Source organism: Lepidochelys olivacea (genome assembly GCF_965140295.1).
Source record: "Lepidochelys olivacea isolate rLepOli2 genome assembly, chromosome: 8".
Classification (NCBI taxonomy): domain Eukaryota; kingdom Metazoa; phylum Chordata; order Testudines; family Cheloniidae; genus Lepidochelys; species Lepidochelys olivacea.
This window is the reverse complement of record NC_140418.1, coordinates 91434311-91448952: the sequence shown is the minus strand read 5'-3', so window position 1 is coordinate 91448952 and position 14642 is coordinate 91434311. Positions and strand designations below refer to the sequence as shown.

The following is a 14642-nucleotide window of genomic DNA, read 5'->3' as shown; positions in this document are numbered from 1 at the left end:
TTATATGTAGATTTTAAGCTGGAATCGTCTTCTTATTCTCTTTGTATAGCATCTAGTACAATGGGTCCTGGTCCTTGACTAGGGCTCTTGGTCACTATGGTAATACAAATAAATAAATAAATAATATACGTTGAAAATAGCAAGGCTACCAGAACAGTTTGGTTGCTCACTCCAACAGGACTGACTTAATATGCTCAAAAGTTGGGAGTAATTCAACATATATGCAAAGCTTGGTGCACAAAATACCTGTAAAATCATATAGCTGGGGCACGGTTTCCATGATCACGCCAATCAGAGGTAGATACAGCATAGCCACCCGGGCCTTTACCTGTGGGTCAGAGTACCGTGGATCGGAGTCGTGACTGGACAGTAAATTGTGTACCATATTGATGACCTTCTTATGCAATCCAAACAAACTGTTAAAAGAGAGTTGAGTCATAGGGATTGGTTAATACCTTGAAAGCAAACACTACTTTGTAACTAAGTACCTTTAAAAAAAACAAGTGTTTTTTATTTTTAACCTGGCGTGCATATACACGTATCGTTATGCAATATTTCTCAATCTCAGACTCATTTTGGAGACAGGCTTTCATGAATTCACTGGCAGCTAAGTAGTAATTTTAACTGTAGCACAAAGAATGTAAATGAGAAAAACTCCTTCACTGACATACAGGTCTGCAGGTCCTTCAGAACTGATACTATGTGAGTGCCCCAGAATCCTTCTATTGAAGAAATCTACTCGTGCTACGTTTGACGTACCAGGTCTTGTTTGTAGAGTCTCACAAATTTACAACTGGAGAACTAATGGGATTACATCATCACAAGACACAAAAGAAAGAAACCTGAGAAGGCCCAGGGTTTTTAGTTAGACTGTTTAAAACTTTGGTTTTTGTTAATACTTATTTAACTGAAACTTCTGACGAGCACCTTATGATAAAAATTCTCTTTATACAAGATTTGAACATGCCTGACCCTTCAGCTGAAAAAACTTTTCCCCAGTTCTCTGGTCCTCCAAGGAGTCAACTAGCGAAAAAACAAGGAGCTTACTTACCTGAAACTGGAAAGTCTTTGAGATGTGTGGTCCCGATCTGTATTCCACATGTGGGGGCACGCGGCTACCATGCGCCAGAGTCCAGAAATTCTAACAAGCAGTGTCCGGTGGCCCACACATATGCAGTAGTTCTCCTTGTGCTCCAGCCTTATGAGCACATAAGAAGAAGTGGAGGCCAGCACCTCTCCAGTTCCTCTTCTTACAGTGAATCCATAAAGCTCCAAAGCAGAGGAGATGGAGGGTGGGCAGTGGAATACAGACAGGGACCACATATCTCGAAGAATTTCCAGTGACGGGTAAGTAACCTCCATTTCTTCTTCAAGTGCTGGTCCCTATATGTATTCCACACATGGGTGACTGGCAAGCAGTCTTCAGACTGGAGAAGGGTGTGAGGAAGCTGGCAAGAAAGATGTCAAAAGGACTGCATCCACAGCGGAGGCTTGAACGATAGCACGTAATATTTTGTGAACGTGCAAATGGAATTCCAGATAGCCGCTCTGAATATGTCCAGTAACGGTTCTTCCTGTGGCGATGCTGTAGAGGCAGCTTGTGCTCTGGTGGAGTGTGCCCTTCTCCCGTCAGGTGGAGGGATATATGCTAATTGGTTGCAGACACTGATGCATCCAGAAATCTATGTAAAGATTCTCTGAGAGGATACAGCTTGTCCTCACAACCTTTCTGCTACGGCAAGAAATGGCCTAGGAGACTTTCAGATAGATTTGGTTCTCTGCAGGTAGAATGCTAAGGTATGTCTGATGTCAAGGGAACGAAGTTCTCCTTCCTCAGTAGAGTTGTGGGGTTTTGGGAAGAAAACAGGAAAGTGACACAGAATTCCATAAGAACCTTGGGGAGGAATTTAGGATGTTATTGAAGAGAGACCTTTTCCTTGCGAAAAACAGTATATGGTTGGTTTGCCATGAGGGCTCCCATCTCATTCACCCTTCTGGCTAAGGTAATAGTCACTCAGAATGCAATCTTCATGGACAGGTGGGACACGGAACTTGTTGCCAAGGGTTCAAATGGTGGCCCAGGGAGTGCTGATAGTACAAATTGAGGTCCAACAGGGGTGTAGGTTTGACAACTGGTGAAAAGGTCCTAACTAGGCCTTTCAGAAATCTCATTGTAATAGGGTGAGTAAAGATGGAACATCCATTACTGGAGGAAAGAAGGCACTGATCACTGCTAGATGGACCCGCAGTGAGAGCAAATGGAAAGACCTGAATGTTTTAAAAACAGAAGTCAATCTAAAACTGGGATACTTCCAGAATTTGGAGACAGCTGCTTATGCTGAACCCAGGCAGAAAAAGTCTCCATTTAGCTAGGCAGCAGGTTCTAGTTGAGTCTTTTCTACTTTGAGTAAGAATAGCTTGGAGGGATGCTGAGCAAAAGCATCCTAGTTCTGATGCCCATCCAAACACCAGGCCATTAGGAGGAGTAGTTCTGGATTGGGGTTTCTGCTTCTGCCCCCTTCTTGAGTAAGGAGATCCAGGAAGGGGTGGATCCTGATAGGAGGACAGATTGACATCCTCAGGAGCTCTGTAAACCAAAACTGTCTGGGACAGTCCTGACAGATCTTCTCAAGACCTTTGTAACAGGCAAATAGGAGAGAAGGCATGTCTGAGATTGCATGTCCACAGAAGAGCATGCCCTTGGAACCGCAACCCTTAGCTCCTCTGGGGCAGTAAAAAGGAAGCTTCCTGTTCATTTGGGAAGAAATCCCATTGAGGTGCTCCCCAGTGAGCGACTATCTTGCTCAGGATAGAGCTGTGTAACTCCCTCTTGTGAGATGCAGAGAAGTGCTTGCTCAGGTTGTCTGCTAAGGAGTTTTGGGCCCCTGGAAGGTGTGTGGCTTGGACAGCGATGCAGTTATAAATTATTTACAGATTTATTTACAGAGTATAGGGATAAAAGCTGGAGAAATCTGTGGACACAGGGATTCCATGTAGTGGTAAGAAGGAACTGAAGAGGCATTAGCCTGCACTGCCTCTAATGTCCTCAGTCTGGAGCACAAGGGGAACAAGTGGACACGGCTTGTTGGAATTTCCAGGCTCAGGAGCATGCCATGCATGTGCAGCCCATGTGCGGAATATACATAAGGACCAGCACTCAAAGAAGAACAGGAAGATAAGGGTACATATTCCTGATATTTCTAATTTAAAAAAATCCCCCAAACAAACAGGAAAAACAAGAGCAAAAGAACCTTTCTGCTCTTGTTTTTCCTGTAAAGATGCAAAAGAGGACACAGTCTAGATGTTTTTTCCCCTTTTGCAGGTCACCGGCAACACATTCCTTTTCCAATATGTAAGTTATTTTTTCTCTGAACCGCAGGAGAGCCCCACTCCTTCAATACGCTGACGGCCTGGGACTTTGGCAACCTCGGTGGCCTCCGTGAAAAGGAAAGAAATCGGAAAAACCCTTGGGTAGTTCTATAACTGCCTGCAGAGCAGATGCAGAACCTCTCTGTCCTCTATAGGCAACAAGCTTGACCCTCCTCAAGGTTCTTTGATCCAATCCATGAAGCAGGGAAGACTTTCCATGCTCCACACCTTTGTATTACATGGGCCCCAGGATTTGACTCTTAGGTATTAAAGTGCGCTGTGTATTTCAGGCATCATCTACTCTACAACTATTACTAAGTCAGTGGACCTGGTTACAAAAGGCTACCATTTGTAAATAAACCTTGGATTGTCCTACTTTTTAAACAGGTTACAGGGACATACTCAGGGTGTTACCCCTGTTAGCTTATAGAACGACTGCATTGTAACTGGGTCTTCCAGCTTGGTTATATGTGCGGTGTCACTGGGACCTAACACAACGAGGAAGGAAACATTTAAAGTGTCAGGAAATTACAAACCATGATCAGAAAAAAGTTCTTTGCTATAATTGTAAAGTAACTGCCTTTATGTCCCATTAGTAAAAGCTAAAGGAAAAACTGCCTTGGAGATCACAGGATTGCCCAGCTTATGTAACACAATCAAACAGAAATTTCAGTGCAACTTTAACTTTGTCTCTGCTCCACCACCACTTTCCATTGTTGGCATGAAGGAGATGGAAGCTGATATTCCAGAACCATATCAGAGAACAACAAAGAAGAGCTATTAGTCTTGCTAGCTGAGCTTGCATTAAATAGGTCTCGCTGCCCACAGCTGGTCTCTTTGCCATCTCAGCCCAAGATTTACCCTATATTCAGGTGTTGCACAGTTGTATTATATATTCTTTGTTTTATGGGGAGCTGTCCCAAACATGGAAGGCCAGATTCTGATTCCCTTGTGTTCAATAGTACGTACCTTCCTCCACAATTCCACTGAGTCAATAGGACTCTTGGAGGAGGAAGGTGCTACCCAACTTGAGTAAAGGGATCAGAATCTGGCCCTTAGGCAGTGAGCAACGTGGCTATATTTTCTAACAAAGGACTAAACTAGTTTTTACTCTGTTTTCCCTTTCCAGTTGCAGCTTCTTTGACCCATTCCAGGGACTCCTCCTTGAAATTATGATGTGTGTGTCATCAGAATGGAGCCAGCACATGTGAGCCTGGGTATAGAAAGCTTCAAAAGCAAATGGGAAAAGCACTTTTAAAAATGAATGGGTGAGTTACTTGAACATATGACTCAAACAGGGGAAATAATGTTTAAAGTATCTATTTGCAGCACAAAATATAATCAGCCAAATAGGCAGATCTAGTCTTAACCATCACATTAAGGATTTTTTATTTATTTTTTTACCCCTTAGACCTTATGGACCTCACATTTTCACACAATCTGTTTCCCAGTGGCTTTCCATCCAGCACCAAGTTGTGTGAGAGTGTGTGGCTGCTCACAGTGTAAGTGACCACACTGCCAGGGATGGAGGTGAAGCTGGTCTGAGCAGTGAATTCCATTGTGCGGCAGGGCAGCTGAACAAAAGCTTGGGTCAATGTCCAGACCCACTGGAACTAGTCCATGCTTAGCACTGATAACGCTGAGGGCTCTGTGTCTTTGGGTGAAAGGGGTTTCCCATGTGAGAGAGAGCTCAGCAGGCAGGCTAGATAAGAGCAGACAGAGTGCAGAGAAGAGGAGGTTACTCACCTATGTAGTAACTGATGTTATTTGAGATGAGTATCCCTGTGGGTGCTCCACTCCAAGTGTGGGTGCGCCCCTGTGCCTTCACTCAGAGATTTCTACAGCAGTACCTGTACAGGCCGTGCACGCACGGTGCTACCACGTGCGCCAGCCGTGACTCAACAGCACGTGTGCATGGCCGGGCTCCTCAGTTCCTTCTCTACAATGGAGACCACTCCAACTCCAAAGTAGAGGGGAGGAGGGTGGATAGTGGAGCACCCACATCTCGAAGAATGCAGTTACTGCACAGGTGAGTAACCTCCTCTTCAAGAGAGAGATGTCCCTGTGGGTGCTCCACTCCAGGTGACTGAAAAGCAGTGTCTCTTAAGGAGGTAGGGACTTCGGATCTGGTAAGAAAGCTGTGGATAATACAGCCCTGCCCATACGTGTATCAGTTAGGGGTCCTCGGGTAAGAGCACAGTGTTTTGCAAAGGTATGTTCGGAAGCCCAAGTGGCAAGTATCTGCGAGGGGAACGTTACGTAGGAAAGCCACAGCTGTCGACAGGGATCTGGTGGAGTGTGCTCTGATAGAAGTGGGAGGAGTCATGTTCTTCAATTGATAACGAAGGCGAGTGCAACCTGCTATCCAATTGGAAAGTCTCGGAGTAGAGATGGCTGTACCTCTGGAGCATTCCACAATGGAAACAAAGAGTTTCGGGAATTCCTAAAGGCTTTGGTCCTGTTCAAGTAAAAAGACAAAGCTCTGCACACATCTAGTGTGTGTACTGTTGACTCAAAAGTGTTTGCTTTGCAGCTTAGGGAAAAAGGTAAGTGGATAGGTTCGTTGATGTGAAAATACGCGTGCACCTTGGGAAGAAATTTGGGGTGCGGTCGGAGGGTGACTTTTGTCCTTAAAAAATACAGTGTACGGTAGATCCGCCATGAGCGCTCCGATTTCTCCTGCACGTCTGGGAGAGGTAATTGCCACTAAAAACGCAGTTGTCATGGATAGGTGCAGGACAGAGCATGTTGCTAGCAGTTCAAATGGTTGTTACGTCAAACATGGTAGGACTAAGTGAAGGTCCCAAGGTGGAGTGAGCGGTTTAATGTCTGGGTATACGGATTGGAGGCCCTTGAGCAACCTCTTTGTGATGGGATGAGCAAAGATAGTGGTTTCTCCAGTCTTGTGGTAGAACACCGTAATTGCAACTTTGATGGAGCTGAGGGAGAGTCCAGATAGTTTAAGCTCTAAAAGGTAGTTGAGTATTAATGGAAGAGGTGCGGAAGTAGGAGAGGTTTGTTTCTCAGAGCACCAGAGCGTGAATCTCGTCCACTGACGAAGATAGGTGGTACGTGTGGAATGTGTTCTGCTATGTAAAAGTACCCTTTGTACCTGGGCCAATGAGAGCTGCGAAGACAGCACTCTGGGCAGAGGCAGCGCGCAGAGCTGCCTGGCCACGCCTCTGCATAGCAACTGAGTGAGGAGGATGGCGCCGCTTCCGGGGAGCCCCAAGGTAAGCACCACCCAGCACCCGCCTCACCCCGTCCAGTGTCCCAATCTCCTTCCCCGTCCCATACCCAAAATCTCCTCCTGCTGGGGGGAGGGAAGGGGAGGTTGGTGGCTGCTGCAGGCGCACTGGCTGCTGCAGAAGTCACCGAGTCACTGACTTCCATGACAAACCCGCAGCCTTACCTATGAGGGAAGATTGAAAATATTGGATTTGTTTAGTCTGGAAAAGAGAAGACTGAGAGGGGACATGATAGCAGTTTTCAAGTATATAAAAGGTTGTTACAAGGAGGAGGGAGAAGAATTGTTCCCTTTAACCTCTGAGGATAGGACAAGAAGCAATGGGCTTAAATTGCAGCAAGGGAGGTTTAGGTTGGACTTTAGGAAAAACTTCCTAACTAACCTAACTTTAGGAAAACTTCCTAACTTTAGGAAAAACTTCCTAACCTAACAGGATGGTTAAGCACTGAAATAAGTTGTCTAGGGAAGTTGTGGAATCTCCATCATTGGAGATTTTTAAGAGCAGGTTAGACCAGAGGTGGGCAAACTACGGCCTGCGGGACCGTCCTGCCCGGCCCTTGAGCTCCCAGTCGGGGAGGCTAGCCCCCAGCCTCTCCCCTGCTGTCCCCCCACCCCTGCAGCCTCAGTTTGCTGCGCTGCCAGCGCTCTGGCCTGCCGCTCCTGCCGGGGAGCACGGCGCCATGGCTGCAAGCTCCTGCCGCTCTGAGCGCCATGGTAAGTGGGTGGGGAGCGGGGGTTGGCTATGGATAAGGGGCAGGAGATTCCGAGGGGCAGTCAGGGGGTAGGGAGCAGGGGGCGGTTGAATGGGGTGGGGGGCGGTCAGGAAACGTGGGGGATTGAATAGGGGAGCGGGGTCCCGGGGAGAGGTTAGGGGGTGGGGGTCCCGGGGGGGGTGGTCAGGGGACAAGGAGCAGCGGGGTTGTATGGGTTGGGGTTCTGAGGGGGGTGGTCAGGGGACAAGGAGCAGCGGGGTTGTATGGGTTGGGGTTCTGAGGGGGGCAGTCAGGGGACAAGGAGCAGCGGGGTTGTATGGGTTGGGGTTCTGAGGGGGGCAGTCATGGGGTGGGAAGTGGGTGGAGGCAGATTGGACTAGATGACCTCTAGAGGTCTCTTCCAGTCCTATGATTATTGGGCAGTATTCCAAGCTCTGAAAATTTCTTGCTGCATAACCTTGCCAAACAACTTTAAAATACTCTATGTTTCACTTTATCCATCTGTAGTACAGCTATATTTACCGGTCTTACAGGGGAGTTGTGAGACTTAATTTATATTTATAAAGTGCTTTGAGATCCTCAGATGAAAGGCGCTACTACACCTAAACCCAACATCAGCAGACATTTTCTGACCCTTGAAAATTATGTTCTTGCTACTGCTGCAAAAAGCTACTTTCTGATACTGCTCAACAGCAGCCTCCAAAGCCAACTGAAGAGTACCATTGAAAGGCTCCAATGGGAGACTCTCATCCCCTCATTCTCAGCTAGGAGAATGTGCCTGTAAACAGGATTGGAGAGTCAGGGTTAAAAGAGATAGGAATTGGGGCAGAGCAAGTTGGAGGGGAGGATTCTCGGGTTGGAGGACTTGTTTCCTATTCCCACTCTCCTCTCAGATTATACATGTAAATTAGCTCTGACCATGGCAGTAGTTTGCTTGTGAGCCACCATCTACTTAGATTATGGTAACCTCTTGGGAAAAAGTTGAAAACTCACCCTTCAGCATCAGGATCTAAAATGACAGCCAGCTCTGTTAACACAAGCCCTGCCAAGTAATGCTGCTGGCGGAAAGGCACAGACAATTCAAACATATTTGCAATCTTCTGGTCTTGGACATTTGTAGAGAATCCAGAACTCTGTTGAAAAACCCAAGTGTTAAAAGTTGTGTAATGAGCAACTGAGGACACAGAAGATACAGTTTATGAAATACATGACAAGCCTGTGCAGAATTCAAGAAAATCTTAATGTCAGCCACTATTTCACTCATTTTTTGGCTACATATCTACTTATGTCACATGTAACTTCATTAACCTTCAATAATTCAGAGTAGATACATTTTACTTTTGTTCCCTTCTTAGTTAAGTATATGCATTACAAACCAGATGACGAGAAAACAGCTAATCTGATGAGCAAGAGCAGTACTATTGAACAAGGCAACGTGCTTGCTGAGAAATGACTATTTTCTGCCCATGTACTCTTTTGCACAGGATGGGACAAGGTAGTAGAATGATGCTTGGATGTTACAAAGTGATAATAAATGGACCTTGGTTATTTTAATGATCACAGAAGATCAGCACAAGCCTGAATAAAAGCCTACTGTTCTTCGCTTCAAAGAAAAATGTTCTGCTTGCACAATATGGCTAGAAGTTTAGGGTTTCAGAGACACACTTTAAGCTTTCATTACGGCAATTCTAAGACGGGTAACTCAGCCGCAAAGAGTAATGCCAAACGTATTGCCCATAGGCCCCTCTAAGCCACTCTACCTGCATTGCCCGTACTTTTTAAATAAGTGATCAAAGAGGCATTAGCAGGAAAGGAACTTGAACATGTGTGTGACACACCTGTCTCTGAAATTTACTCCTATGAACAAAGCTCAGCTTGAATTTCCACATGTGGCCTTTGCTGCTTTGCCTACCTGAGAAGTTGCTGAAGACACAGACGGTGAGGGAGATGCAGGTGGCGTGAGTAGGCTACAGGGTAAATTCAGGGTGACGTAGTGCTCATGGCTGCAGATAATGCGGAGGAAGTCCAGCCTCAAGGACACAAGGATACTTGGATTTGGTAAGGAATAAAGCTTTGAAGACACCTGGCAAGAACACAGTTATACAGTTAATAGTAATACAGCACACAAATGCAGCATGTGACTTCTGACATATCCTCCATCACTGTGTTATACAGCTGAAGGACCAGATTAAAGGGGTTTATAATGCTTTAGCTGTCGTTAAATAGCAGTGAGACACACACCACTTCTTTGTAGTTTCAATTAAAAGTCTCACATAGGGGAACTGTACATTTAACATTTATCACAGCCAACAATGCTTATAACAATATAACTTTTGCATGACAGGCATACTATTTACAATTAAAAATTAAGTCCCATCTACTTCACATGCGATATTGAACTCCTACTGATTTCAGTAGGCAGTTGCACAAATAAGATCAAGGACAACACATCGGCAGGCTGGCTAGCCACACACATAGGTGCTGCCGCACCCCCTGGCTTGAAGTGGTTTCCATTATGTGCTGGGTTTACAGTTTGGTTCAATGGCTCTCAGCATCCCCACTATACCAATTGTTCCAGCATCCCTGGTCACACAGTAGGCAACAGATTTCAAATACTATTATCGTTCAGGCCATCTACTATGGAATGTTTTAATCTGTAGTAAAGATGAACCTGAAGCCCAGATCCAAATACCCACAAACGTCATGGATGCTCAGATCCAAATTTTGCAATCAAGCCCGTTTCTAATCTCTTCCTCCATTACTCTGGTGGCAACAAGCATGGAAAGAGACTCCTCTCTCCCAGTGTAACTCCACCGACTTAGTGGACTAACTCCCGATTTAGACAGTATACCTGAGAAGGAAATCAGGCACAGAGATGTAGAAGCATTAAAACACAAGCTGAATGAGACAATCAAGCTAATTTTTTTTGAAGAGACGCTGATAATGGAATGTTGTGCCCCTGCTTCACAGCTGGTCCTAAGGAAGTTACAGTAGTGTGGTGTGACACGGAACCCAGTTAATATATAACATTTCTCTGCATTTACCTGTTTGTAGCAGGCCTTAATAAGGCTAAAGACAAACCCTCTGTCCATGATAGACAGCAAATCATTGAGGAAAAATGCAAGACTGGTGTTGAGCCTTTCAATCATTTCTGTATCCTGAACAGGAGAACAAAAAGAGAAAATGCAAGGAAAAGAGCGCTGTTATATATGGTAACAAAACAGTTTCAAATTAAGGCCCCCATCTATGCACCTGGATGGAACAAGCTGCAGAATTGGCCAGGGTGCAGCTAAGTGCTTGCTATTACCTTCTGAAACCGAGAGACTATATCATTGGCAATTGTGCTGACCAGAGCAGCTATGTCATCCATGAAACGTTCTGGAAAACGATTCTTCCTTGGAGCATCCAGTTTGTCAGCAAAATACAAATGATGCACCATACTCTTCACCTATAGGAAACATATATTACTAGTAACGGTCATTTGTGAAAAGCATTATGCTATTAACAGTGGTGTCTGTTTTACTAAAAATCTGGATTAATCTTGTAAACAATGGGTTTCCAATTTGCTCACCATAAGCTCGAAGAAGAACCAGGCCTGCTGTAAAGCTGCCTCCCGAACGCTTCCACTGCAGACAACCCACTGTAAGGCCAGTTCTTCGTGAAAAAGCTAAGCAGATTCAAATCCAAAATTAGTCCCAGTACCCACGTTGGCTTGCAACACAATCCACGTGAAAAATGGAAGCCCAACACATGAAAAATATGGAGAACAATGAGGATAAGCAAAATAATAAATGTTAATGCAACAGCAGTGACAATGTCCCTTAAAGGAGCCCCCCATTAACAATATAGAACACTGTTATGATGTGTAAAGTGAGAAACATCACGTCATTTTGGTCCAACATTAAATTTTAAGTGTTGACAATTTTCTTCCCCCTCAAAGTGGTTGTTGCTCAAATTAGTTTAAAAATCTACCTTTCTGCCTGGTCAGATTCTTGAAGTAAAAGGGAGTAAAAAGGGGACATATAAAGCAATTTGAACAAAAGTGTATACTTATTTTGAGAAAGAACTTTAGCAAAATGGTACATATGGGAAAAATAAACCATACTGCGCTAACAGCCACCTTCTTGATTTAGTTTCAGTTCCCAGAAAGAACAAATCACAGACGAGCAGAAGTCCCTGGTGGTGTTTTATTATTCAAAAAGTCAACAGATTTTGTGTCACTGGCATTATTTAGGAGTAGATTCCTACTCCTTTCAATGGGCGTAAATCCAGAGTAAACCCTGATGTCACTACAGTTACGCTGGATTTACACTCATGTAAGTGAGGTCAGAATCTGGCCCTCAGTGTTAGATAGCTAACAGATTTTAATTCATTGTAGTCAAGTAAGTCAGTTACATAACCCAACAGGAGCACTAATATTTTTTTAAAATCTATAGTAATTCCATCTAAGCAACAGGAACATTCATCAGACAAACCTCTCCTGCTGTTTTGACTCATCCTCATTCACTGGGTCAGGACATTTTATATTTGCTAGTGGTCTAGTATACAGAAGTGCTCAGCAAAAGCAGTTCCCCACTGACCTCTGAAAATCAGGTCAAAATAAAAGATAGACAATCATGTTTCAGAATGACTTGACCTCCCTGCCCCACGATATCAATTGCCTTAACTGAAATCTACCTTTTTAGTTGGTAACCGTCCTGTTAATGTTTGTAAGAAACTTGACGTCTCTGTGTGCGAAGACATACGATTACAACTTCGATCTGTAGCCTACGGAGTGGAGATGAATGAATGATGACAGCACATTAAAGTTTGCTGGGGATGGTTTCTGCAGCTCAAGGACAATGTACATTTACAAAATACTGTTTAACAGTAGATTTCACAGGTTTTTACACCTTCTCCCCCCTCTCAAACTCTTAGTCATCTGTTTAAACAAACAGAGTGACAACAATCAAAAGCATTGTTGTGGTTTGGTTTGGTTTAGGTGTTTTTCTGGGTTTTTTATGGTTTTTTTTTAGATTTACATGTTCTTTAAATAAAAGCATGTTTTTATGCACAAAGACATTTAATGCTGCAAAGCATGAAACTTTTCCATACTTATATTCTGTCAACATGCAGATGTCTGGAATGTAACATTTTTATATGTTTCAGTGTCGTACCTCTCAATCTACCAGTCCAAATGTGTGGACACCCCCTCCCCCAAATGGCCCACCTATTAGTACAGGGAATTAGAAAATTACATGAGTTTTTTTCTTTTAGCATACACAACTTTATCCATAAACTCAATTTCAGGATTCAACACTTCTGATGGAAATAACTTGCCTTAATGCAAGTTAGTTCACACTAGATTTGTGTGAGAGGGAGGTAAATTTGAGTTTACAAGGAAGGAAAGTTGAGAGGTATGTTCAAAACAATCATGCAGTGTAAAGCAACAGGCAACAAGGGTTAAATAAGTGAAACCTATCTTATGTAAGCCACTACAAATTTCATACTTTGCAACACAGAACAGCTACAGCTGCATCTTATGAATCATTGCTTCCAGCACTTCATTTTGGTTTAATTATCTCTCATTCAAACATTCACATTAAAAAGGAAAGATCGATTGAATATGAAGGATACTAAATGCTTTATGAAAATGGTAAAATGGCTCACAACGTTAAAACAAAAAGCAAACATGATGCTGCATAAAATTGTGATCAATGTTCCCATTAAATAATGTGCTTCACCTAAAATAGAAACTAATGTTAAAAAACAACAACAACAAAGGAAAGGAGCTGTAGCATCTAAATTTCACAAACCAGCAACTACTGAAATGAAAGGAAGGGGACATTGTTTATGCAGTTTGTGGGTTTTCATGCAGTGTGGCGGGGAGGGGGAAGAAGTGCTAATTTTAAAATAAAAAATAAAAATCGCTAACTTTTCAAAGACTGAAAAAAGCAAGCCACCAAAACTATAGTATACACTTAAAAGGAGATGTTCTTTAGGGAAAGATCAGCCAATAAAAAACAAAAACAAAAAAAACAAAACTCTAATGTAGACACCACCTGTGTTGACTCTGCACTTGGACTGGGGTTGGATCCCCATGGGGCAGCTTTGGGACCACCAGTGTTTACCCAGGAATTGGAGCGGTCTAAACCCTGGGCATATAATAGAAAGCAGTTGGGAAAGGAAAGACATATTACATGTTGCATGCCATACAGTAGTCTAATTTAGAGATATGCAGTCCTTAAAAGAAATCAAAATGTGTTTAACACACTTGTCACCAATTAGTACTGTTAAAGCAACCTGAATTCTCAGGCATGTGTCGAGAAATTTTAGTCCCAAAGGTTATTTTATTATTTTTCAATCACACAAACACAACATAAACATTGATGAGAGCACCTGTTCAGGCTACACGTGTTGTATTTGTACTCTCCATGCACCAAAACCATTATGACACCAAATTCTGCTCTTCCTTACATCTTGAGTAAATCCAGTGACTTCAGTGGAGTTACTCAGGATTTACACGGGTGTAGCAGAACAAAATCGGGCTCATAGATGATGGGAACCACAAAAGATGGTCTGTGGGGTCTCTACATTTCTTTAGCCAGGCTACTTGCCATATAGTGTTCATAAACCCCACAAGTCCCGTTGAAAAATGTATGAGCTCTGAAGAGACATGTTCATAGCAAAGAACGCTAATATTCTGAAAAAATAGTGCCAAGCACTGGATTTCAACAAGGACCAAATGGGAAAAAAGGTGTTTTTCTAGACCCAAAGCTATATTTGAGATATGACAGTTAAAAAAAAAAGTTAGGCTTTCCATAGCACAACAAATTTTTTTTTTTCAAATTTTCATAGATTGAAAAAAACCAAACCCAGTCTAATTAATATGGAATTTGTTCCCCAAATCCTCCTCCACAAAGAGACCATGCATACAACATTTCAGGTGGAAAAGAATTATGTTCCCACTCATCCGTCCCAAGAAAGTTAAAGAAAATGTCGGAGCAGAGAAAACTGAGCTCATTCCAGAAACCGTTTTACACCATCAATCTGATCCAAATGCGATGGGAACCTATTAACTCCAAGGGGCTTTGGATCAGATCTTATGGAGTCATTACTACATAGATAGCTCCCCATAACATTCTCAAATGAGCTTCAGTTCTCACCTGGGAGAGAGGACTTTTCTAACTCCATGCCAACTTTGCTTAGATGCCAGCTAGGATGGTGGTTTTTAAAATACAGACTTTTGTCAACTACAAACTTGATCCAGACCACCAATTCACTTCTCACAACCCATTAAAAACTCACACCAAACTTGAGTCCAGATTTAAACA

General features: G+C 43.4%; 1 protein-coding gene across 5 annotated transcripts in view; it reads right to left on the bottom strand.

Moving 5' to 3' along the window:
* The window catches only part of DOCK7 (dedicator of cytokinesis 7), a 147891-nt gene that overhangs the window by 39629 nt on the left and 93620 nt on the right, over nucleotides 1-14642 (bottom strand). For 3 of the 5 annotated variants that reach the window (XM_084637481.1, XM_084637482.1, XM_084637480.1), the window contains 8 exons: nucleotides 13371-13463; nucleotides 12007-12096; nucleotides 10901-10996; nucleotides 10637-10777; nucleotides 10374-10487; nucleotides 9242-9412; nucleotides 8323-8462; nucleotides 247-416 (listed from right to left, as the gene is read on the bottom strand). In XM_084637481.1, the coding sequence (XP_084493607.1) occupies nucleotides 247-416; nucleotides 8323-8462; nucleotides 9242-9412; nucleotides 10374-10487; nucleotides 10637-10777; nucleotides 10901-10996; nucleotides 12007-12096; nucleotides 13371-13463 (1015 nt within the window). The remainder of the gene's footprint in view (nucleotides 1-246; nucleotides 417-8322; nucleotides 8463-9241; nucleotides 9413-10373; nucleotides 10488-10636; nucleotides 10778-10900; nucleotides 10997-12006; nucleotides 12097-13370; nucleotides 13464-14642) is intronic. The other 2 variants (XM_084637483.1, XM_084637484.1) reach the window with 1 other exon arrangement.